Source organism: Acipenser ruthenus, chromosome 5 (assembly GCF_902713425.1).
Source record: "Acipenser ruthenus chromosome 5, fAciRut3.2 maternal haplotype, whole genome shotgun sequence".
Taxonomy (NCBI): Eukaryota; Metazoa; Chordata; class Actinopteri; order Acipenseriformes; family Acipenseridae; genus Acipenser; species Acipenser ruthenus.
The window spans coordinates 46,878,854-46,906,442 of record NC_081193.1 but is presented as its reverse complement, the minus strand read 5'-3'; the positions used below and the strand labels follow the sequence as shown (position 1 = coordinate 46,906,442).

The window sequence follows — 27,589 nt, the reverse complement described above, 5'->3', positions numbered from 1 at the left end:
TAACCTCCTCTACCACTTAAATGCAAGCACTATGTTATTTACGTTATTAAATTAATTAATTGGGGTAACAAAATATAGATGATGTTACCGTATTAAATAGGTTTGGCTTATTTAAAAACTTGTTATACTTTTTTATTTTTTAATTTGGTCTCAAAAGGGAGTGGCTTCACTCTTCCTGCTTGCATTGCTTATCCCTGACCCTTAAATCAATCCGTAGGTCGAATGGAAAAATGGACTGACTGTGAATGTGTGACTGAACAATTGATCAAAAGCTAAGACTCTGTACAACTGTACAGATACGTTATCGTGGTTAAAGACAGAGAAAGCCAACGGTTTATGGTTTTATTACATGTAATATAATAATTACTGAAGAGCCCTAGGGCCATGGGAGAACACAATTTCGCCTTTTAAAAACATGACATTTCAACATACCAACTGGGTCTGGGGAAAAGCCAGAGGAGGCGGAACGCTGAACTCTTGCTGACAGCACTGCTGCCTGAAGCCTCAAATTCACTTCTGCCGGGTTTTAGTAGTCTAAAAATGGTCTTTTCTAGTATAAATTCATTTTTCCACATATATTCTAGAATCATATTGTTTGAAAAAGCAGCTGGAGTTTGTTGTAAGCATCTTTTACACGGGATTGATCAATAATTAATCTACGTTTCTCTTTAGGCAATATACAGTTTTTAATTAAGGCTTTTTTTATCAGTAAAGGGGGGGGGGGGGGGGGATATATGAAGACATTCATAGATGTTTTCCATAGAATTTTACTGTGTTAACTATATTTCTATCAATCATATCCCTGCTGACACAAATAAACATTTTCTATCAACCATTTTGTAAACATTCTGTTTTATTAATGTCTTTATACTGTAGTTTTTAGTCCAGTTCCACTGCTCTTCTGTGTTTGATTTACTATTGTCTGCTTGGGTGTGTGCTCTTCTGTTGCAAAGTAGAGTATCATTTTCAACAACATATTTATCTATTTAAATATTTGTTACTAAAAAACGCAATATGCCATTCCTCTTTCACCTTCAGTTTCACTGCATATTTTTATTTGACCAGAAACAAACAGACATGACAATGCTAAATAAGTGTCCAAACAGGTGCTAAATGCCAGCAGTAAAGGGATTGACAATGCAAATTAACTATAGTGTATGCCAGTCATTATTTAAGTATCACAGCAGTCGACAAACAACAGCTTACAGATTCACCTGTCTCATTTCCACACTGTACCCTTAATATCTAAACACCAGCAGGGAAAATGTGATGGTTCCCTAAATTGAATTTTCCATTGTATACCACATGCTGATAGCTCAGGGACTGTGTCAAGGCTCTGAACTGGCAATAAAAAGGGCAAGGCCAAAATGGCCTTTAGTTCAATAAATTTGTAGAGGGCACCAAGGCCACTAAACATAAGGCCAAATTGTAGGATGTTATCTAATTGTTGCTTAGGCGTCATATACAAAGCTCATTATTGGCCACAGAAAGAACTTATCTATTTATTTATTTATTCAGAAAATTATTGTTTTTTTTGTTGTCAACCAACAGCCTGGATTCGAACCTGTGAGAACATACTCCCTGCGCTGAAGCCAGGCTTTGGCTTTATCACTAATCCACGGGACCGTTTTTGTTCAATTTTAATAGTATATATTCTACTCAGTTTAACATAAACTAAACTCCGAAATCTTGAAAAACAAAAACATGAAAAAACTGAAAAAACAAAAACATATCTTTAATGATAATTAACACAGTAATACAATTTCGTTGTGGTAAAAACAAAGATATTAAAATAAGGGAATAACAGCAATTGAAACATATTCAAGTTAGTGTAAGATTATTTTTGTTATTGTTTAGGACCACTAAATTCAGGACCAGTAAGTATTTCAAAGTTAGGTTAACATTTTATATTTATTAAATTAATTACAAATGTAAAATATTCATCATTACAATTAATAAAATAATACTACATGAAAAATACTTACTGTTAAAGCTAATAAGTCAATTGGTTAAACTCTCCTGTTGGCATCCAGCTTGCTTTGCAGTAGTGTATTAGTGTTTGTAAAAAGTTATTGAAGGGTTTTGTATTCAATAAGCTTTATTGACAAACCAAGTAGTGAGTTGAGAAGTTGGAAAGCAATGTGTACATGTGAGTTGCAGTAATACAACTGTAACATTGGCATCTGTCTGCATCCAGCTGAATTATAGATTTCTTAATAGTTATTTCTTCACTCCAAATTTACATTAATTACAATTAAAAAAAAAAACCCAAAAAACCTTAAAGAAACCCACTTGTAAGTATCGTGCATTTTTTATTTATTTATTTTTGTTATTTGATGTGTCCAATTTTTCCCCTGATTTTTCTCCCAATTTGGAATGCCCAATCATTTATCGCCTCACCACTGCAATTCCCCACATGGCTCAGGAGACCGAGGATTCAGTGGGCGTCCTCCAATCCCACGACCAAGCCAGCTTCCTTTTTCACCTAGGAACTCGAGAGTGGATGTCGACGAGCTACAGACCTCTGGAGGACAAAGGCCCTGCAGGTGTCTGCCCTGAGCACACTGGGTGCCTGGCCAGCAGGGTTCGCTGTAGAGCAATGAGGAGAAACAGTCCCTACCGGTTTGACCTCCCTAACCCACGGGGGTGCCTGGGCCAATACGACGCTCCCTTCAGAGTCCCCAGCAAAGACTGGCCTACTTTGCTCAGCCAGGACGCGAACCTGCGCTGTATGACTCACCCTGCGCACCATGTGGCTGCGCTTCAACAAGATGAGCCACTCGGGATCCCTGTATAGTGAACATTTCTAAGCTATAGACCTGAAAAAAGTTTTGCACATTACGCATGGTAGAAATCTATGTGCTTGAAAGGGTAGTGTTCGTTGCTTGTTTGTGTTTTTTTCCCTGCTGATGGGACAAGCAAATTGCGTAATCATGTTATTGTTTGGATCCAAGCACTTACAGTGCCTTGCGAAAGTATTCGGCCCCCTTGAACTTTGCGACCTTTTGCCACATTTCAGGCTTCAAACATAAAGATATGAAACTGTAATTTTTTGTGAAGAATCAACAACAACTGGGACACAATCATGAAGTGGAACGATATTTATTGGATATTTCAAACTTTTTTAACAAATAAAAAACTGAAAAATTGGGCGTGCAAAATTATTCAGCCCCCTTAAGTTAATACTTTGTAGCGCCACCTTTTGCTGCGATTACAGCTGTAAGTCGCTTGGGGTATGTCTCTATCAGTTTTGCACATCGAGAGACTGAAATTTTTGCCCATTCCTCCTTGCAAAACAGCTCGAGCTCAGTGAGGTTGGATGGAGAGCATTTGTGAACAGCAGTTTTCAGTTCTTTCCACAGATTCTCGATTGGATTCAGGTCTGGACTTTGACTTGGCCATTCTAACACCTGGATATGTTTATTTGTGAACCATTCCATTGTAGATTTTGCTTTATGTTTTGGATCATTGTCTTGTTGGAAGACAAATCTCCGTCCCAGTCTCAGGTCTTTTGCAGACTCCATCAGGTTTTCTTCCAGAATGGTCCTGTATTTGGCTCCATCCATCTTCCCATCAATTTTAACCATCTTCCCTGTCCCTGCTGAAGAAAAGCAGGCCCAAACCATGATGCTGCCACCACCATGTTTGACAGTGGGGATGGTGTGTTCAGGGTGATGAGCTGTGTTGCTTTTACGCCAAACATAACATTTTGCATTGTTGCCAAAAAGTTCGATTTTGGTTTCATCTGACCAGAGCACCTTCTTCCACATGTTTGGTGTGTCTCCCAGGTGGCTTGTGGCAAACTGTAAACAACACTTTTTATGGATATCTTTAAGAAATGGCTTTCTTCTTGCCACTCTTCCATAAAGGCCAGATTTGTGCAGTATACGACTGATTGTTGTCCTATGGACAGAGTCTCCCACCTCAGCTGTAGATCTCTGCAGTTCATCCAGAGTGATCATGGGCCTCTTGGCTGCATCTCTGATCAGTCTTCTCCTTGTATGAGCTGAAAGTTTAGAGGGACGGCCAGGTCTTGGTAGATTTGCAGTGGTCTGATACTCCTTCCATTTCAATATTATCACTTGCACAGTGCTCCTTGGGATGTTTAAAGCTTGGGAAATCTTTTTGTATCCAAATCCGGCTTTAAACTTCTCCACAACAGTATCTCGGACCTGCCTGGTGTGTTCCTTGTTCTTCATGATGCTCTCTGCGCTTTAAACGGACCTCTGAGACTATCACAGTGCAGGTGCATTTATACGGAGACTTGATTACACACAGGTGGATTCTATTTATCATCATTAGTCATTTAGGTCAACATTGGATCATTCAGAGATCCTCACTGAACTTCTGGAGAGAGTTTGCTGCACTGAAAGTAAAGGGGCTGAATAATTTTGCACGCCCAATTTTTCAGTTTTTTATTTGTTAAAGTTTGAAATATCCAATAAATTTCGTTCCACTTCATGATTGTGTCCCACTTGTTGTTGATTCTTCACAAAAAATTACAGTTTCATATCTTTATGTTTGAAGCCTGAAATGTGGCAAAAGGTCGCAAAGTTCAAGGGGGCCGAATACTTTCGCAAGGCACTGTACTAATACAGGCTGCTCTAGTTGCTGTAGCTGAAAAGGCACTGTGGCCACATTTGCTGAGAATAGATTGTAAGGGGCATTGCACTGGAGAAGGGCACCCATGCCAATTGCTGCATGGCTGCCGTTAATTCCGAGCCCTGCATTGTAATAAGCACACCCCAGAGCCACTACAAAACACAATAAAGATTAATTGTTGCACAGGGTGAATCATACAGCAAAAAAATCAGGTGCTATGTTCGTATTTGTAACAGAATTTATATCAAAAAGATATAGTGCAAAGGAAACCAATGCCACGTGACATGTAGAAGTGTTTATTTATTTTATTTAATACTTAATTTGAGATACCGTACCGGGTTCATATGGTGGAACATATTATACTTTTATTTTTCATCTAATTAAAAATGTAAATAAATATTTGAATATCTCTGGTTTTGTAATTCACTGGTTTCCTGATCTGCCTCAAGACTGACTATTATTGACCTTCAGTGATGGTGCATTATAAGGAACATTTGGTTTTCCACAGTTACTGCTTGTTAGTGTTTTTGTCCATTTCTGGTGAAACAGCTCAAGAGATCATGCAGTTACTTGACTGGCATTGATTTTTGCTGCTTAACCAGTAACCATTTCCAGCTAATGTTGTTAAACCAAGATTGATTTTCTCCCTACTTCAAAGGCAGCAAAACCAGTTCACAGCCTGTTTCTATCACTGGTGTTGATGACTGTGTTTGTTCTTCTCTCTGTCACAGCAAGCAAATCCAAAGGTTTGCAGTGGGTCATTGACATCACCATTGCTTACACAAAAGCAAAACCAATGGACATTCAGACCTGGATCCTTGCCTACAGATCACCTACAGTCACACATGTGCATTACAGGTAGGATTGAGTTTGTGTTATTGTACTTAAGGTTGTTTTTAAAGTGAATGGGCTTCAAAACATAATTGACAACTGCCTCTTTAGTAAAGGACAATGCATTGTTTCAAGAAAGTTTGGAGCACTTGGTCTTCAGAAGAGTTTGACTCTTCAGTGATTTTTTTACATCATATATTGCATGAAATATATGAATGTTATTTTTTTTTCTTTCTTTCTTATAAATAGCCAAGCAAGTATCTTATGTCCAACCAAAATTCAGATACGTACAATTGAAAAATAATACGCAATGTTTTTTTTATTAAAAGAGCTGGTTTTTGTTGAGGCTGTGTAGGTGGTGTGTGTGGTTTTTTTTTTTAGTTTTTTGGTTTGTTTTTTTTTTGTAATTTTTGTCTTGTGCTAAATGACTGAGTGACCTCCCCTGAGTTATAATTTAAAAAGCTGAAGACTGAATATTTTGTCTATTTCCTGTTTCTTTTACTCCTTGAGTGCCTGTGGTTCTTGTGAATTTTGAATATTGTCTGTGATCTACAGTAGAAGTTCCAGAAACATTATTGAAGACAATTCATTTTCTAACACTTGTTGAAATAGTGTGTTGTTTAGGACTTTAACCATACTGGAAAGTATTGCAGGTCATATTGCCTTTGAAATGTGATAGGAAGCTATAAATAACACCTACTATAAAGTAGGTGTGATATGGAAAGTTGAAATTATAGAAGATCGTTCTTAAATTCATAGACACAAAGGAGAGAGTGCTTAACATCTCCACTCCAGGAAGTGCCACCTCTGATATGAACTAGCCAATCAAAGACTTCTTCTAGGCCCCTTTGTTCAAAATCATACACCTGTAAATTCAGGAACTTTAGCACCATGTGTTTGTTGCACCACAGTCTTCAACTGTCGGTATCAGAAGGAATCCAGTCTTGTTGCTTTAATGAAGTTCTTGATGCTTTTACCTAAGAGGAGACTAACTACACACAGAAACCACACGTGTTACATATGGTTAATGCTTATTAAGGCTACCTACCTGTGATTTAGATGACAAATATCATACTGTGTAAATGTTAGTTGAAAAATCTGTTCTAGAAATAATTAAGGTACTTCTTTAATCTGATTGCATTCAGTAGAATTTGATTTGTTTTTTTTTGGGGAGGGGGAATACAAAAGTGTTCCCAATTAGAATTGTTGTAGACTTAACAATATTCATTGCCAAGTCATTTTTAGATAATGTCTTGAATGTAATGCTATGGAAGTTGTTTTGGCACATACTCGTGGAAAATATCATGGATACGGAATCAAATATTTCATGAATGAAGCATTGCCTTTTAAGAACCACAATTTAATGTTAGTTTCGTTTATGGGAAACTAAGAATCCCTGATGTAATTGCGTGTGACTTAAAGTATTTATTGTGAAGTGATTTTGAGAGAATCTCTTATATTTAAATACTACAGAAATTGTTTGGATTAATAACACAAATGATATTATTGTTTGTCATGTTGTATGACTAGGTCATTATTGTTTTAAACAAACTGAATTGCAAGCTTGCTTGTATATCAATCTCAGCCTGGAACTTGAATCAAGGGTAATAGCCTAGTTATTTTCAGAGGATGAAATCACAAAGGATTTATGTATTGTAATGAATACTAATTGTTAAATTCCTTAATAATTAGAATGTTCGGAACACATTACCGATACATTACCTTCCATAGTACTAATCTGCTTAATTTACTGGTAACTGTCACCATAGCTACTCGTTTTATATGTGATTGAAAATCCTATTATCAAGTAATCCATATAAATGGAATAAAACATTCATATGTAGCTTAGAAATACATTATATAGAACAGTAATCATGTTTTCATGATTTAAATAAAAATGCATGTTATTTATGTAGGCTACATTAATTTATGCTGCTTGCGATACTCCTACATATACAGTAGTGTTGGACGATAATGCAGTTTTCTGTTATCTATTTATCGTCTGTAAATGATCATGATAGTCATGATTATCGGCTGAATAAATAAAATATATACCATTTCTTGTTATTGCTAACTTGTATGCTTTCCAGTTCATACAAGTTCTAAATTACGAAATCTCAGAAATATGAGCTGTTAAACAGTTTCACATTCCAAACACAGATCGTATGTTATTGTAACACCCGGTTTGGATTTTCATATACAGCTGTTGCTAATTTATTCAATGCGAGCAGAGACAGTGGAGGGTGTGAAGCAGATGAGTAGCATGAGAGTAGCGAGGTTGGGAGAAAACAAGATGAGCAGCAGAAGCAGGGAGACCAGCAAGGAGAGTGTTACAGTAGTCCAGTCTGGAAAGTACAAGAGCTTGGAGCAGGAGTTGGGTGGAATAGGTATTGAGAAAAGGACAGATTTGGTAGATGTTATTAAGAAAGAAGCGACAAGTGAGTGTCAGGGAAGAGGTGTGTTGAGAGGAGAGGGAGGTGTCAAAAATAACACTGGTTTTTAGCAGGGATAGGAGAGAAAGATATAATCAAGGAATACTGAGATAGAGAGGTCAGAGGAGGGAGAGGAAACAGAAGGAAAGTAGAGGTCAGATTTAGAGAGGTTGAGTTTGAGATTTGGTGAGAACGCGTCCAAGCTGAGATAGCCGAGAGGCATTTTGGGATGTGGGAGAGGATGTCCTAAACTTGTGACGTTTCAAGGGGTTAGTGAGAGGCAGATAAGTCAGCCCAACATTATTATTATTAGATCAAACCGCCAATGGCTTTTCACTTACAGAACTATTCTTGTTCTTGTGGAGATTAAATAGAATACTTTTATTGCAAAATCCTTGTAATTGATTTGTCATATTTTATGCTAACTGGGAGTTTTGTATTTTTAGATTTTTCAGAAAGCAGTTCAATAAATTGGGAGGGCAACAAGAAGAAAAAGCTATATTGGCACTAATCTCTGCTATGGGGACTTGCAATGTGTAGTGTAGATGAGTTGGCACTCACAGCCCCCCCTGATACTATAGGAGGCTGTGTGGTCCAGTGGTTAAAGAAAAGGGCTTGTAACCAAGAGATTCCCGGTTCAAATCCCACCTCAGCCACTGACTCATTGTGTGACCCTGAGCAAATCACTTAACCTCCTTGTGCTCCGTCTTTCGGGTGAGACGTAATTGTAAGTGACTCTGCAGCTGATGCATAGTTCACACACCCTAGTCTCTGTAAGTCGCCTTGGATAAAGGCGTCTGCTAAATAAACAAATAATAATAATAATAATAATAATAATCCAGCTCAAAGTTACTTCATGAACCTCCGTTGGAAGTTGCATCATGTTACTTTAATGAATAACAAATGCCGCAGAAGACGTTTGCCCATGTTAAGGAGTGTAGTGATTGACTGGGGAAGAAAACATCTGGAGATGATAGTAAGGACAGTGAGCCTTATGGTGACCACCCCAGCTCTCTGGTATGTAACTTAACCAGTACACTAAATCAGATGTGTCCATATCCTATAAATTCAAATTGGAGAACTTGGACAGCAGCTTAATATAAAATAGCACATTTACAATATGGTCCAAAATTAATTATTTTTAATGTACTTTTTAATGTAAAAATAAATAAACAGTAAGTATATAGCTGTTAATATGTAATTCAGTATTCTTTGTAGGGTTGCACTTTAAAATGGCATTATATAGTATCGGCACATGTTTAAGAAAAGCAAAATGTTTTGTTTAAGAAAAGCAAATACACAAAACTCTATTAGCACCATTCTCCGTTGTTTATAATTACTCCACAGTTAGAAATCCTTGCATTGTGAATCACTGAATAAACATTTGGTTTTATTCCAGTGGGGGCCTGTGGCAAAGTGGTTAACAGTGTGCAGGTGCAGGAATGCAGCAGTGCTCAATGAACAGACAGACAAGGATAATCCAGTTGCAATGGTGTTTTATTTGTAAATCCAAAGTCTGATGACAAACGGCAGTATACAGTAACAATGAGAACAGGCAATACAGCGGCGTGTATTGCTCTGTTGTTAATCCCCAGGTTGGTCCCGTAATAAAAATAGTCCCGTTGCTAAACACCTACACGTGTAACACAAAACACAAACACAAAGTCCACAGTGTGTGCTAAAGTGCTCGTGGTGTAACTACAGTTATTTGTGAAACAATGTGCAGTGTTGTCCGGGTAAGTGCTGGCCTTTGGCAACAGCTCCAGATCATGTTCAGCCGTCTAATAACAACAAGCAAGTGGTTCTTTAGACCCGACAAAACAAACAAAACACTCACGATTACAATACACAGTCTCCTTCTGGTTCAGCGCGGTTTATTATAAATAAAAAGGTTTGAACAAAACAGAACACGGCACTTTAAGCCAAAATAAATAGACAGATAAAACGGACTAACACTTAAACAAACGGTGGACTAACAGACAAACACGGTGAGTAAGAATAAATATATAACAATTATTCTTTTAGTATATTTTACTTTACTTGTTCTCATTCTCCACAACCTATTCTCCACTCACCGAACACACAACCCGAGTGAATGAAATGTGCATCTATATATACAATTGTGCTGGGATTCAATTACCAATTAATTATTCAATTGAATCCCAGCACGTGAACTAAATCTGTGCAACCCCGTGCTCACATATTAAATACTTTAATAGTGCAATCCCCGTGCCTAAATACAATTATACATTTTAAACACTCATGCTCATTACCCACATTATATCCCATGTACCAGCTACAATACACCAACATTAACACATGCAACATACAACATAAAACACAAAAATACACACAGGGGTGGGGCACATTGCCACACCCCTTGGTTAACTAGTGCAACTGCTCCTCCAATCCGTGGCTGCCACATTGTTTCCCTTCCGGGTCGATGATTTATTGTATCATAGCTCCGCCCCCTTTCTAGATGACAGACTTCCTTCTAACCCTGGGATTGAATTGTCTGGCCATCCAGTCCAGGGCACTCTGTTCCCTTTACACAGCGCCCTCACAGTTTGGAAGAGAGATTTATCGCCAATAATCATTCTGTCTCTGTCACAGGGCCTAATAAGGCTGTGCAAGAACTTGGTGTTACAGTAGTTATTAATGTTTAGTAAAATTCACAGCTGTGGGGCAACCTCTTATGTCAGAAGATGAAGATCATTAAAATTATAGTACTGTATTGCCATCTATTTGTGGTCTGAATTGACAACATGTCCCCTAATCTATCCAATGCAGTTCTGTTAGATTTCTTTCCAGGCTAATTGCCAAATGGACATCCCTTGGAGAGGTGAATTCAAGTCAGCCATTTACTCTTTTTAAATATTGGATACAACACAGTTTAGCGAAAGGACAATAGTCTGTAAGAAGGGAATTTTGCCTTCAAGTGACTGCCAAAAATACAATATTTACGATGGAAGTTGTTTCACCTTTTAATAAATAACCCTAGGGTGCAGCTGTAGATATACACTTGTCTGTTGCTACAATCTTATTTTTTCCATGTGCATTGAATCCTAGGAATGCACATTTGTGCAATTTTGCACATTTTTGTAACTGTCCATTATTTAAAGTGAGCATCATCTGTAGGCAACTTTGGTCTTAAGTGTGTTTGTGAGATGTGATAAATATTAAAATAAATTGTTAAAAGATAAGCGCCTTTTGTTTTGTTTTCTGCAGAGGAGGAAGCAGCCACATACTAGTATTTATTGGCTAGTCTGGGTATGTCTTGTTGTTTAAGATGAGATTCCTGAATCATGGCAACATCTATTTTATTCCTACCTAGTAAATCTAGGCAAGCAACGCGCTTATTATGGGAATTTAAACCTCACACATTCCAAGATATCGAAAGATTAGTGATGGGAGTCAAAAATAAATTCTAGAGTCATAAGCATGTAAGCATGACATGTCGAAAATGGTACAGGAGACATTATTGCAACCATCCCTAGGATGCAGCAAAGCAATACAGTAATAATCTTAACAAGGTCCTCATTGCCCTCCTTCCCAGATTCCGCCACTGCCACCCCCCTCCCTCCCCATAGCCCACCCACAGACATGAAATTCCCACAACATCGAAAAGAAAAACAAAGTAAACATGCCTGGTAGATACCCTAACATGGCAATCAGCCGAAGCTTAAAACAGCTAAGCCTCGTAGAACATGCCATAAATAGAACCCACTTAACTTTGGTTGGAATGTAACCAAGATGTAAGAGTTAACACATTTAAACGCCTATGCAGTAAGAAATAAACTGAAGGTCAGTAAGTACTCATCAATCTTCTCGGTAACATCAAAAGCAGATTATATATATATATATATATATATATATATATATATATATATATATATATATATATATATATATATATATATATATATATATATATATATATATATATATATATATATATATATATATATATATATATATATATATATATATATATATATATAATCTATATATATATATACACACACACACATAATAATAGTAATGAGCACAGAACAATATTTTTCAGTTTGTTATATCCTTACTCATATATACCTACAAATAAAAGCATACAAGATGCCCATCTACCCACATGTCAGATTAACTTCTTAAATAAGCCACCTTTAAGCAAATATCTGTATAACTGCGCTATTACTCACGAATGGTTACTGAAGTAATCGGGTGAGTTGATAATTAGGTAAGAAGAACAAAAACGATTAATAGGTGAAGAAAAATACATATAGATATATATATAATGTGGACACACATATACACATATATACATACACATATATAAAAATAGAGAGAATAATAATAATAAATCAAGCATTGTATGTCCAGAAGGATCCACAGTCACTCAGCTTACATCAGGTAAATAGGAAGTTAAAGTTTGCCTGGTCAAAAAACAGCAGTAATAGATGCTGTATTGCCAAACAGTACTCCTAGATTCAACTTTATGTACTCGGGATCAAGCACTAGACGGTCGACTAAACCCACACAGGGGAGAGAGGAATTCAAAACAAAACAGTAACGCATTAGTTCACTGTTCACTGTAGTCAAAAGCCGGAGCACAGTGGCAAAACGAAAAGAACAGCTGTAGAAAACACCATCTACACATAGTTAGGTTATGGAGGAGGGACGTTGCTTCTAGAGATTTGTACGAAAAGCCTGGGCTGCTTCTGGTTTGCTGCACAGAGTTTGCACTCCCTTATGTATAATTCTGAGTCGAGCTGGATAAAGTAAAAAATTCTGTACTCCATCTTGGCGTAAAGACATTTGGATTTGTGAAAACGCTTTCCTGCACAGTGCAGTGGCTTTCGAGTAATCTGGAAACAACAGCAGTTTATCCTGACCGTACGTAATATGGAAGTTCGTTTGACGAAAGGCTTGGATTATCGCTTGTCTGTCCGTGAAGTGAAGTAGTTTGAAGATTAGGGGACGAGGTCTGTCCCTCTGTGTCTTGGAACTGCTGTATATGCGATGCGCCCTCTTTGTTTCTATAGGGCTCTGTGTGGCTAAAGCAGGGAGTAATTTTGGAAGGTTAGCTTGAAGAAATGAAATTGCATCATCTTTCTCTGCCCCTTCAGAAAGCCCAATCAAGCGGAGATTAGACCTCCTGTTTCGGTTCTCAAGTTCAGCCAGAGAAGACTATAGAGAAGAAATATCCTGTAGCATCTTTGATGTCGTTCCTGTCCTGCCGCTGCACTGTCTGCATAATGTTGACTCTCTTATTGAGCGTCTGCATCGTGGTGGCAATCGCATCCATTTTGCGTTCTGCCTCCAGCAAGTTACTACGTATAGTGTCCATGTCGGCGCGTAGGGCCCCGATATCGACAATAAGTCCAGACATGAATTCCTTCAGCTCACCGACAGCCCCTGAGAGCAGGTCACCCATCACCTCCTTCAGCACACGGATTTGTGAGACAGAGAACTGTTGAGAGTCTTCTTTCTGCAACTCAGAAGCGGAACCTGATGCGTGTGTGTCCTCCATTGTGAGTTTCTTTCCCCTAGTTTGGGTCGACAGAGAAGGGATATCTGCATCCATCGTATCTGCCACTTGTTTGACAGGGGTTTCCAATAGAAAAAAAAATACAAAAATGTTGCTTATAATGCATGTTTAAAAGAATATAGATCGAGAAAAAGTTGAACAAATAGGCGTGAGTGTGAGAGCTCAGTGTCTACGCAACCATCTTCGATTAGCTCCACCTCACTTTTTATGTGCAAAACCCTTCTTTGCTTTGTACCGTTTGAGAAAAGCAACACTGTTATCGAAAAACTCTTTGTTGGAGTTAGAATATAAAGCCACAAGGACAAAATGCACACATTGTGTACAGATTCTAATATTACATGTAACTCCAGCCATGTAGAGTAGCTGCAAAACAAATAAGATATGAATGAGCTTCGAATTTTTTGTCAGATATGTTGAATTAACCCTATTTAATTTGTAGCCACTTTTTTTTAACTGTATAGTACATTCATTCACACATACATTATAAACATTAGAATGTAGCACACATTTAGTTTCTTTTACATTTGCTTTTTGGCTTGGTAATTAAGTTGCCATTGTCATGCCTTTGTGAACTGTGGTAGTTAACAATTTAATGCATTGGTCTCGTGAAGAGATTCTCAATTGACATTGTGTCTCTCTCTCTCTTTTTTTATTTTTATTTTTTAACATCTAACCAGGCAGACAATTGGAGGATGATATTTAATCAAATAGAATAAATTGAGTGGTATAATTTCAGCTACCTGCTTGACATTCTCACTCGCATCTCTATAGCAGAGGAGTGAGGGAAGTAGTTTATGGTAGATGAGTGCAGGATTCATCTCAGGGCTGTATGCTTTAGCTAATTTCACTGTGATAATGCTGTGGATTTCAGAGGTGGCTGTTTATAAGCCCTCTGAAATTGCAAGCAGTGTAGCTGAGCACAGCAAGAAAATGTAAAGCAAAAATACTATATTAGGAACACTTTATTCAGGAGCCTTGTCTGAGAAAATTAACTTCCTGTTTTAACAAAAGAGCTTTCAAGATTAGATTTTTCTCCCCTATCCTGCTTTATTTTCCTAACGGCTGCTTGTTACAATGTGTGCTTTTCATGCCACTCTTGATTCAGTACAGTATCTGCCACAGGAACCACAAGCTAAAATTTGCATTCTTGTAACTGTAGCAGTCTCAGACAACCTTGCATTGTCATCCAGTATACTAGGATGTACCTGACCCAGTTTTAATATGTTGGTGAAAACTGTGCACAGACGTCACTTTTTAAGGGCTGAGGAGCAAATTACTGTCAGCGTTTTTAATGCTTACGGAACAACTCAAATCCGGGATTATTTCCTTTTGTCGTCAGGACCACAGTGAGACTTCAATTTTTGCCAAGATGTAAGTTCTTGCACAGAAAAAGCAGCCCTGGAATTTGCTTTATCAAATTGAAATGCTGGCTCAGTAAAACAAATGGACAAGTTTGGCAAAGTGGTTTGCAGTGCGCAGGTGTAGAGGTGATACAGTGCTCAGGAATAACAATCCAACAACAGTTCAATGGTGAAAAACAAAGCTTTATTTGCTTAAATAATAATACTGGCTATACACAGTGATGTGTAAAGCCTTTCAAAACCACAGGGTTCAGTCCCGAAATAATAATACTAACACACACTTTAAAACACCTACATGATCACCAGTCCAACAGTGAGTGCTCTGGGTGCAAGTGGTTTTGTGAATACACAAAACAGTGATAACAGTGGTGCAGTGCAGTCCAGGTTTGATACTGGCTTAACAGCGACAGCTCCTGGATATTTAGCCGTATACAATGACAAATAACAACAGTTAAATACACACACAAGACAACACTAAACACTCATGGTTTCTTTTTATTTCTCCCGGTCATTTTGTAACCACAACAGAGGAACAGATTGCTTTGCCACATCCCTTGATATACCCTCAGTCACTCCCACTTCGGTAGCGAGTGTAATCACTTATCCTTCAATCCATGACTGACACATCGCCTACCGCATTAAGCGATGACTTCTGGTATTGTGACTCCGCCCCCTTTCTGGATTGCCGACTTCCGACTGACCCTGGAATGAACTGCCAAACCATCCAGTCCGGGGCACACTGTTCCTGTTATACAGGTCGGGAGGGAGATTGCTGACTAGGATTAATTTGCTGTCTGTCACAACAAACCACTGTTAGATGCTTTACACACTTCTCCTAGTGAAATCAGGTAGGAGAGAAATCAGATGGTATTTAATTTCTGTAGTAATCTGAAATGAAACCATATGTTTGACTCTTAATAATAACAGAGCTTAATAATGAGGAGTTGTTGACCCTGAGACCTAGAAACTGTGCTCTGCATCAATTCGCTTTGTTCCACTTTAGGAGATGGAATTGCAATCATGCTTTTAGCTGATCAACCTTGATATTAAAAAAAGACTAGGAACCCATTCTTGGTTGGGCTGAGGGCTTTGTTTGAACCAACTGCCTAACTCTCTGCAGCCTAGGACTTCAACCACTGAGGTATACAAGGATAATAAACTGTTTTTTGTTGTAGTATAAATAAATAAATAATGAGCATTACTGCCATCCAATTTAATAATTGGATTTAGAGTTTATAGGTAATGGCCTCTTCAGTTCTGATAAGGGTCTGCAAGCCCAAGAAAAGCAGACCACCAAATAGGGATGAAACTGTCTTTTTAGCTTTAATGTCTGTCTCTACTTGACTGAAACGTTACAATTTTCAACCACATGCTAATATTTTACATTGTACACCATAAGCTATATTTCTCTCACACTTTAAATTCTTTAAAGCCATTTGGTCAAATTGGGATGCCATTTCTAGCATATCATTCAGCTACTGTATCTATCCAGACAATTAACACGTGTATTTTTGTAACTTCTTGATTTTGTTTATGTATTCTGATGTAAACTTTATGTTTTGAATAAAAAACATTTATTTTTAAACCTTTCTGCCAAGTGAGTGGAATGTTGGTGCTCCTGCTGTTCAATGATAACATTGGTAATTACGTGTGTTAAAGCATTTTGCAAGCTAATTTTATCCACCTATTGAGATCATTTAAGAGAAAACATAAGGGTTATACTTATCCTCTGATTTGGCAATGCAGTTTCCTACCCCATCTGTATTTTATAAGGTAATAGGTTTTGTGTAGACTGGCTCTTGTTATAAGAGCTAATTTCTGCATATTAATGGATGGATATTAATGGATTATAAATCACAAAAAAAGGATTGTGCTCATGAACTGCTATTAAACACGTGTCTTTGTGTGTGGGTTTTTTTTTTTTTACTTTAAAACAATGCTGTATGTTCTGCGCACAGGGTGACATCTATACACAGGATAAGATGTACCTGAATTTTGACAAATACTCAACAGTGATTGATTGATTTTCGCATACGTGATTTATAATAAACCTGTATACAGTAACTAAGGAGGTCTGCACAGCAATTGGTTTTACGTAAAATAGAACTATATTGAAATATATGCATATTACAAGCATGTTAGTTAGTATACATATAAGCATAATTATTCACTTTTTTAAATCTTTTTTTTATTGCATTTTATAAAGATGAAATATGTTTTAAGTTTAATCATAACCCCCCCTTCCCTGTCTTCCCCAAGGATGCTGAAGATCAAGCTTTCTTCTATGGTGTGTTTACCTGGTTGCTAGGCAAGCAAGCCCAGTTCACCCATAGCAACAGCCAGAGAACCACATTAAACAAATGCACTTAGTTGTGATCTCATTAAACCAAGAGTTATTCTTTTTTCCTTCCCTATATTAGGATATTTACTGACAGGTATTGCAAACTGATTGGCTGTATAATGTTTATCATATCAGTGGAGAAACTGAACAGGGATCTCTCAGTTTAATCAGCAGTTTCAAATATTCAACAGCATCCAACTGATACAAGGTGTAAATGATAAGACAGCAGCAAACATGACCTGCCCCACATTGCCACGGTGTCACCTGGTCAATGGTAAACAGTTATGGGGCTTGCATCAGATCAATCATTGTGATGCCATGTAAAGATGTCATCCATAGTTGTTTAATGATTAATGTGATTGGTTTATTACGTATGAAAACTGGCTTCCTCTTGCAGTAAAGTTTGATAAGTTTCTGTTTTTGAGTTCTGGACTTTGTGCTTCCACATCATTCTGTTGCTTCTCCACTGGTCAGGTTAAGCAAAAAAGAAAGAAACATCTACCTGGCATTTCTCAAAAGTTGCATTCTTGCTGAACCTCTGAGTATTTTGCCTTACCGTATGAGAAAAATAAACTGCTATTTGGCTGCAGTTGTTTTGCAGGTAATTAGAAATGCAGATCTGCAGAACTTCTTGCAGTCAACTTTCTGTTAATTTTCTGACTAGCCATAAAACAATGTTGACACTATTGCCTCTACAGAGAAACTAGAAGCTGACTAAGGTTGAATGTGTTCTCTTTTAAAGGTGAGAAGCAAGTTGAGAGTATGGATGCTGGTCATGATGATCTACTTTTTCATGATACTGATGGCTTTAATTTACTGTACACCAGTGGTAGGGCATAACATCATTTTGTGAGGATTTATTTATTTATTTATTTTTTTTGCCAGCTTGTGTATTTTGGAATCTGATCTGTGTATACCGGATGTAGTCTCTTGAAAATCCCTTGTCCCCAGCCACTGACTTCCCTGCCATCCATGCTAACGTGTGCCCCCAGGTTGCTAAGTAACATTTATTCCAGCAGATAGGGAGGCCCAGACTCTCCTCCATTCAGTAGTTACAAACTCTCTGCTCCCCTGCATCCGCGGTTTCAGTAGGCTACCTCAAATCTTTGCTTTAGTGCTTCAAGATTTTAATATACTGAGGCAAGCGTATGAGTTTGGCAACAAAGGATTATCCAAATGGAATGCCAACCTGCTCACCTAAATACCAAAGAGCCTGATCCTGTGTGGTGAGATCAGGATCTGGGAATCGTGCCACACACAATATCAGCAGAGGAATTCAAACACAAAGCTGCTGGTTAGGGAACTTGTTGCCCCTGCATTGGCAGCCTCTCCTTCCCTGTGAAGGAACACTCTATATTGTACTAAATGTATTCTTTTTCTATATAACCATAGAAATACTGCCATAGTATTGCAATAAAATGGTGTCCATTGCCAATTTTAATGCCAGGACTTAACGCAGTATGTGTGTGTGTGCGCGCGTGTGAAGGATCAACCCGTTATAAAAGCTTTTTGAACTACTATGTGTCTTGTTGTGCTTTTCTGACTCTCATCTGCCAGTGTCTGTCTACAGTATATTATAACAGCTACTGCTAGCGTTTTCAGAAGCAAATGTTATATTTTTCATTAGCAGATATCCTGTTTTAGCCCTTTCCATCTTTTATATATTTATTTAGTTAGAAAGTTGAAAACTGCCTGATCAGAGGGAGCACACCTACGCCAACCAAAAAATCAGACTGGAGTGGATTCAATCAGTAACGTTTAAAACCTTTCAAAACACATCAAAACTTGCAGTTTGGGGTCTGGATTTTTTAGACATAGGCAGTGCACTTTAAATGTATTCATTCAATTTAGACACTGAAACATCTATTTTCTCTGCCTGAATGTTTAATTTTAGAAGAATGGCAAAGCAGTGAAATAGATCAATTATACCTTTTTTATTTTTGCGTTTGAGGAGGTTTTCAAAGGTGAGGTGATGGAGATGAACGTAGCGGCAGGCTTTTTGGTCGTCATGGAGATTTTCAATTGAGTAAACTATATCAAACAATCTGCTGTTTTTGTTAGCTTTACCAGTTGAATGAGGCCACTCAGACAAGAAAACCAAAACAGATGTTTTGTTAACATCCAAAAATGGCAAGGGTTCAGTTCTGATAAAGTTATATAAACAGCACACAAACAAAATGGTCACGACCCCTTTGGACTGAAATTGCAGTAAACAGAATTCCATGCCATTTAAACAGAAAACTAGAAGTCTCTGAAACAATCATTTGACAATATTATATAGGTCTAGTGAAGAGTAAATATCTTCAAATGTTTTTTTTTTTTTTAACATCCCTTTACTATTTGATGGTGTTTGAAATGAGTGGTTCTGGGTTCTGTTGCTCCAATATTGTGTTAAGCATTTTTCTCTAAATCTGCATTTACATGTCTGTAACGGGAGATCTGGACTGACTGTCTGGCACATCCGTATTACTGCAGGTAGAGGGCAGCAGTCTCGTGGGATCCGCCTGTCGGCCATGGCGATGACACGGAGAGGTGGGGAAGAGGGTGTGTGTGCTTTCCCTCTCTCTGAGTGGCTGAGGGGCGGGCCTTGGGAGACTGCTCGGCCCATAAGAACTGGCTTGGTTATGTGCTCGGGTGGCCGTGTTGGGGGAAGTACAGTGTCGCTGGCAGAAGAGGCTGGCGTGAAATAAGGAGCAGGCGAGCCCGACAGGGGATAGCCTTCCGTAAAAATAATTTACAAAATAAAAGAAATAATTACCTACCGAGTGGCCGTGTATAGATAGACGGGGAACCCTGGCCAACCCCAGTGTATAAGCACAGCGGAGTGTAGGACGGAGACCCGTGTTGACCGGCTTAGCGGCCAGATAAAATCTCCACGGAGGAGTCTAATTGTTTGGCCAAGGTTGTGACTGAAGAAATTAGAGTCCTCCTTTGCTTCCTGTATGACCAGAAGGTTTTGAGTTTACATCTCGTTCTCTGCCAAGTGGGTTAGGATGAAAAATCATTTTGGCTGTGTGGCTCGCTTCCAGCGCACCAGATAGGACTTTGCTTTCTGAAAGCACGTTTTATCAAGAGTTGGACCCACTCCAACATTTTAGAGTATCTTGCATTATATAATTTATTTTACCAGAAGAACCCATTATGACAAGACCGCACAATGCAGATAGCTGGTCTACACTTGCACCAAATACTTTGATTGGAACAAAATTACAGTTCTGATGAAATAAAAAGTAAAACTATGAAAGCTGACAGATTATTTCTATTTAATATCCCTGGTCATTGGCATATACAGTGCAGTCAGCAACCATTTATCTAACTCGCGCTAATCACTCGGTCAGCTCTGTAACACAGATTGGTTCTATTATAAAATACTACATACAACCATCACACGCATTTCCTGACTTTCCGTTTTGTATTTCTGTTACACTAGCACTATGCTGCTTGCTATTAACTCTCATTTATCCATCCCAAGGCATGCGCCTGGGTTAAAAACCATTAGGAAGTGGCGGGAATGCACACGTCAGTAACTAAAAACTGTGTCATAGTCATATTTTTGGCTTTATTGTGTAGGTTTTACCAGTTAAAACCATTCTGAATCTCTTGTTTTATTTGTTAACTAACTGAACAAATTAAAAGTTGCAGTACTGTATCAATACTGATATAGCATTTGGTAAATTAAAAGCAAGTGCTTGCCAACATTACTGCTCCTATCATAGGAGGTTGTGTGGTCCAGTGGTTAAAGAAAAGGGCTTGTAACCAGGAGGTCCCCGGTTCAAATTTCACCTCAGCCAGTGACTCATTGTGTGACCCTGAGCAAGTCACTTAACCTCCTTGTGCGCCGTCTTTCGGGTGAGACGTAGTTGTAAGTGACTCTGCAGCTGATGCATAGTTCACACATCCTAGTCTATGTAAGTTGCCTTGGATAAATGCGTCTGCTAAATAAACAAATAATAATAACAGATAATAAGTGCACTCACGCTTTATATTGTAAGTCTTCTTTAGGTTTCTTTTCATTACTGTAGGCTTCAGTGTTGAAAGCTGTAGGTTCGCTGTTTTTCTTTCATGTGTTTTTCACTGCTTGAAAAACAATTAAAATACAGAGTACAGAATTGTAATGTGACTTGTTTCCAGATATATATATATATATATATAGAGAGAGAGAGAGAGAGAGAGAGAGAGAGAGAGAGAGAGAGAGAGAGAGAGATACATAAATACAGAAGTGAAATGTGAGCAGCCAGGAGAGATTCCAGAGAGTGAACACTAAAGTATTTTGTTGTTTTTATTAAGAGGAAGTACGGGTTCCAGGTGGCTGCACCTACTAATTTCAGTTACTCTTACTCTTTCTTGATACAAGCTGTGTGCATATTGAGAGTGGAAGAGGTCAAGCTATTGCACAGTTGAGGCACATGCTCGTGTCATTTGGCATAGTTGTCGTAATAAGTGAATGTTGTTATTGTGAATGTGCCCACTGTTTAGAAAATAGCTTATCCTGTACCACACTGGGGTTTATTTCATTGTTCCTTTGTACTGTACAGTGCAGCGTAAACACACAGACTGGGCGCTTGCTGTGTGAGCACCGACACCAAGCTACTTGCTTTCGTGCTGAAGGGGGAACATTCATTCCAGGAAATGCTATCTCACAAACTCTTGTGTTGATTCCATTTCAGTACGTTCAAATTAGCGTATCGTCGCTGATGCACCAAACTTTATTCCTGAAAATAATTAAATAGGTTTTAAGGTATTTGTTTAGCTCAGTCTAAGTAGATAACAGCTAAATCATAGCACTTTAATGTAAAAACTGTGTTTTAATCCAGCTAATCCAATTTAGGTAACAGTAAAGGATGCTCTTAATTCTGACCATAGACCAGGTTTACGCTTCAATGCTGGATTGTATGTACTTGCATGCGTACATATATATATATATATGTACACACACACACCATATATAGAATGTGTTTAAGATTTAAACAGCAGCAGTTTTGAGCTCCAGCCCATCTTTTTTATGCAGCTTGGAGTGGGGGGGGGGGGGGGGAGGGGGTGTGGGTCCTCTGCATCAAAATCAAACCCAGCCAGGTGCAACTGAAAGTTTGGGGTTTAGCTCCGAATGACTCAGAAATAGACTGAATTACTCTGAATGTTTTAAAAGGGGACTTTCCCCGTTTTGTTAACAGGAACAACATTAGGGTAATAAGTGCCAACCATACAATTTAATTTGTATCACAGAATCTTTTTTCTTGTGCTTGTACCCAAAATTCACATACTGATCCAGGTTTTTTTGCTGTCGTCGTGGTGACTATTTAACTTCACTAGGGTAATATGTACTCTGTATCTCATAGTACATACATCCTGCATCATTTCATTATGATGGAATGCACTGACAGTGTAAGGCTATATAATGGGTGGCCAAACTTGCTGACCCTGCAAGCCGCATACCAAAATATTCATGTGGCCGAGAGCCGCAAGACACATACTGTAAAACATAAAATGTTTGTGTGCTAGACATTTTAAATACTAGCATTGTTTTAAACATTTGTTTTGATTCTCTCAAACATTATAATGGAATAAGAGAAGAAAGAATAATAAACACAAATGAATACAGAGAACAAAAATAATAAACTCGTTGTGTTTATTTATTTGAACTTTTCCTGTCTTTTCTTTTCATTTTTGTTTAATATTCTTTCTTCAGTTCTTTCCAGCCGTATAGCATTTCACCAGGAGCCGTGGTTTGGCCACCTCTGCCATATAACATCTGGACTCTCTGCTTGCATGGTTTATGGCTTCTTTACTTAATTATACACTTGTATGATTTATTTAGTTTTTCTGTAAATGTAACTAAAAGCAGAAGTTAATATTTTTATTTTGTTTGTCAGAAAAATGTAGGTGGCATAACCCTCCTTTTCTTTCCTTTGCTAATGCCCGTGGCTGGTACACCAGACTGGTAAATAACAAGCTACTCTTGTGTGTAACTAATAATATTTTCTTGTTATCTTTGCAGAAACGCTAATTACTCCTTAATTATGTGTGATTGGACAGGCAGTACTCTTAAGTTCAAACAACCTCTAATTTTCCTAATTGAATGCACACTGAAACAGTTTTGTCCTTGACTGAAGTCTAGATTTTATAATCATACAGACCTCCAACCAAAGGCGATTGTGTTCTCTTTCCATCTTAGAGTAGACAGTTTCTGTAATTACAGTAAATCATTGATTCTGAAAAAACAGGATCATGATTGCCAATAGAAAAGTTTACGATTTTTAAATCAGCCTTTGGTTTTTGCGTTCCAAAAATCGGGACAATCTGCTGGCATGAGCTCCGTGGAAGAGTTGTCCTGCATGATAGCTTTATATTACTCTCCTTGCATAGCAAAGTGCTGCAGACGCCTTAGCTTTTAATATCCACCCAGAGCAGAGACAATATGGTACAGCCTGCATTGTTAAGAAAGTATAAGGAAAAAACTTATAAATTTGACTCTTGCCTTCCTGATAAACTTTTCAGTGTCACAAGTTGTATTTCTTAGGCCTGTATATAGGCCTTCACTATCGAGAGTTAAAAACAGGTAAAACTGTGGGTCATATTAATTTGCAGCAGATCTTATAATGTATTGTCTAAGATAGTATAACAAAGGCATTTCTACAAAGAAAATGCCTAATAAACTTTTGTGAAAGAACAATTAAAAAGGTGAAATAAATAAAAAGTGGTTGAGTGTTTGGAATGCTGGTTTGTATAATTTAGTTCAGTCCATTGTTAAATAAGGTTAATAGGCATACATAGGCCATTTCTTTTTTATTAAGATGTACTGCAAATCATTCTATAGCCAGAGGCTATAGCGGGTACATTGTACATGATTTTTTTGATAAGTCTGTTTTGGAACCAAGAGAATAAGGCCGTCCATTGGAATTAGCAGCTTAATGCTAATCATACCCTTTATTTGAGTTTTTCCTTTGACTCCTGTTGCCAAAGGCGCTTTGTAGATATTAAACCTATTCAATTAGACTCAATGGACTGGTCATGTTCCCATGCATGTTTGAAAAGGGCATGCATACTGTGTGCACAATCCAGTGGGCCAGTCGCGGTTTCGAGAGGGCTTGCCCCAGGGTCCTTTCACCATAGCAAATGAAGAGCTGGTCAGACTGACGCAGCGCTTTCGTCCTATCCTTATAACATCTCAATGCCCTCACTGGGCAGAGAGAATTCAGTTTACTATCCTTCTCTGAATCAAAGGGAGGGGGATGGAGGCTTCTAATTCCACTGACTGGTTCAAGTGGAAAGCCGTAATCACCTTGGATAGGAATGCAGGGTTCATGCGTAACAGTACCCTGTTTCCATTATCCTAGACGTGCATACAGGAACTGCACAGACAGAGCCTGTAGCTCACTGACCCGCTTAACAGAGGTGATGGCCATTAAAAAGGCTGTCTTCATGGAGAGATATTTCAGCTCTATGGAATGTATAGGCTCAAACGGGGCCTTCGTGAGAGCCTCCAGTACCACGTCTAGACTCCACAGGGAGGGTGTCCTTTCTAGGGGGACAAAGTCGCCAAGCACCCTTTAGAAACCGGGTCAGCAGAATATGGGCTTCCGGGGAAATAGGGACGTGGCATGCAGATATAGCTGCCAAGTACACTTTCAGTGTAGAGGGGGACCTGCCCACCTCTAGCACATGTTGCAGAAACTGTTAAATAATCTCTATGGGCCTATCTGTCTATCTGTCTCTATCTGACCATTTCTGAAAATACCTCAATTTGTAAGCATATAGCTCTTGTGGAGGAAGTCCTAGCATTCTGCAGTGTACTAACTACTGCATCTAAGAGCCCTAAGGCGGCCAGACGGTCCCATTAAGGGGCCAGACCCACAGCTGGAGTCTGCCCGGTTCTGGGTGCCAGAGGGTGCCTTACGCCTGACTGAGGAGATCCATGCGCAGCGGGATCTCCCAGGGCTGGCCTTGTAGCAGCTGGCAAAAGTTTGAAAACTAGATACTCCTGGGCCTTCTGGTAGCTACTAGGAGAACTGTTGCTTTCTCTCTCCTGACCTTTTCCAGAACGGCAGAGAGCAGCAGTATCGGCGGGAAAGCGTATAAAAGCGATTTGCAGCCGTAAGGGAGCTAGGATTGCATCCACACACTTCAAATAGGTGCGGGGGGCTAAGGAGAGGCCGAAAGGCAGCACAGAAAACTCGAATACTCTCCCCTGAAAGGCGAAGCAGAGATATTTCCTGTGCGCTGGATGGCTTGTTTGAGAAGCAGTTTCTCTACTTCTTGCCTGAGTGCCAAAGTCTGGAGATTCATTCACTGATGTAACCGTGATTCCTCAAAAGGGAGGAGGTCCCACGCTGAACTGCAGTGCATAACCGGTGTGCACGGTGGTGAGCACCCAGGGGTCCGAGGTGCAATTGCGCCAGTATTGTAGCTGATGTTGTGTAAACGGGTGGGTCTGAGGCAGCAAGCCTTCAAGGCCCCTGCTGGGGCTGCTGAGGCCTGGGCGGAGCACGCTGAGGCGGCTGGCTAGGCAACGGCCCTGGAACCGTCTTTTGGAGCGCTGCTGCATGGGAGCACCACACCCTGCGTTCCCTCTTCCTTGGGGAAGGGTCCGATTTGCCTGCTGCCACGGTGGCTTGCAGGCGGTACCTCAGGTCACCCAGTGGAATCAGGACTGTCCGGGTTATTGGGCCAGGAGAATTATTGTGTGCACCGAGTATCGTGTGTACGGAGTGCACCAAGTATGGTGTGCACCGAGTGCAATGAGCACCATGTGCACTGTGCACCAAGGTGCTATGCGCGCCGAGGCACCACAGCACAGTGCGCACCGATCATGGAGGGGCCTATCGGCAGCTCTGACATAAAATGCTCAACCAATACCTACCTAAGGCAGGCATATACCAAAAGTATTGGTTGGTGGTCATCTTCGAATTGAAAGGGAAACAAAACACAGATGAGACGATATAGTCATAAAAAAAACTGTTATTTTTGTGGTGATGGAAATATGCAAAATCAATTTCCATGCACATTAGATAAAAATAACAAACCACACTATCTGATTGACTGCAGTCACATTTTTTTTTATTTTGAAATGGTCATAAGACTGCATGGTTTAAAGCAAGCTCCATCCAAATCCACTACAATTAATTTTGCTACATATCTAAACCACTGTTAATGAGCATAAAAAATGCTTTATATGAACACATCTACTGTGTTATAGTTTCAGTCCAGCATTTGGGTGTTGACTATTAGGAGCATTTTATAGTGCATTGAAATTATAATAATTTTATAATTAGAAATGCTGGAGTCCTGTGATTGAATACCCATTGGACACACTCAAATTATTGCCCACAGAAAGTACAACATAAGCTGTTCAACACCAGAGGCTCAATTCTGTGCTTCCAAAGCAGATTTCTATTAACACTTTCCAAATGCCCTAATCTGCTCTTTTAGCCTGGAGTTGCTATCGTCACTCAAGTCTGGAGTCAATTCTCATTCTGATTTTTCTATCAATGATACCGTTGGAAGATTTGTGTATGACACAACATAGTATTTGTATTTACTACAGCCATTTAAGTTGCATGTGTATGACATTTTTTCAAATGCCTATCACACTTTTCAACTGAGAAAAAAATTAAAACTTAACCAAAATCAATTAATAGATAACAACAACATTCTAATTATTATTATTTATTTCTTAGCAGACGCCCTTATCCAGGGCGACTTACAATTGTTACAAGATATCACATTATTTTTATATACAATTACCCATTTATACAGTTGGGTTTTTACTGGAGCAATTTAGGTAAAGTACCTTCTCAAGGGTACAGCAGCAGTGTCCCCCACCTGGGATTGAACCCACAACCCTCCGGTCAAGAGTCCAGAGCCCTAACCACTACGCCACAATACTACTGTCTACATGAGAGCTACATTTTATTTGTTGTACATTTTACTTTATACAGCCTGTATCTTACCTATTCACCTACTCACCAGTATTAGCATTGTCACCTGGCATTTCAATTGTGGTTTTAGGCTGAATATTTTTTTTTAAACCATGAATGACATCAAATAATTAAAGCACCATCCGCTTTTTAATCTTTATTGCTTAATGTATTAGTGCCTGTTATAAAACCCTAAAACCGTGTAGCATGAAATGTTGAATTTACATTTTTATAAATCTGTAAGTAGCATCAGTAAATGTATGCACCAATCTGCAAGGATTCCATCAGTATATGGAAAGCAGGTATGATTCTAAAATTATGACATTTGTTTTTCTTATCATATTTAAACATTTCATTTACAGTATATTAATGTGTAACCCAATTGTATTACTTAAAATGTGTTGTTGTTTTAGCTGTTTGGACAGTTTTTGAATGTGTTAAAACCTCCAGGGTTAAGGGTCCCTGAGTGACTCACCTGGTAAAAGCACGGCCGTGTGGTGTGCAGGACTTGTTATACAGTCAAGGAAGTGCAGGTTCGCTTTCTGATGTGCGAAGTCGCTGGT

General features: G+C 38.8%; 1 protein-coding gene across 2 annotated transcripts in view; it reads left to right on the top strand.

Moving 5' to 3' along the window:
- Positions 1 to 27,589, top strand: part of LOC117403081 (acyl-CoA:lysophosphatidylglycerol acyltransferase 1-like) — a 66,676-nt gene that overhangs the window by 29,784 nt on the left and 9,303 nt on the right. For both annotated transcript variants that reach the window (XM_059024286.1, XM_034004983.3), the window contains exon 6: positions 5,334 to 5,460. In XM_059024286.1, coding sequence (XP_058880269.1) covers positions 5,334 to 5,460 — 127 coding nt within the window. The remainder of the gene's footprint in view (positions 1 to 5,333; positions 5,461 to 27,589) is intronic.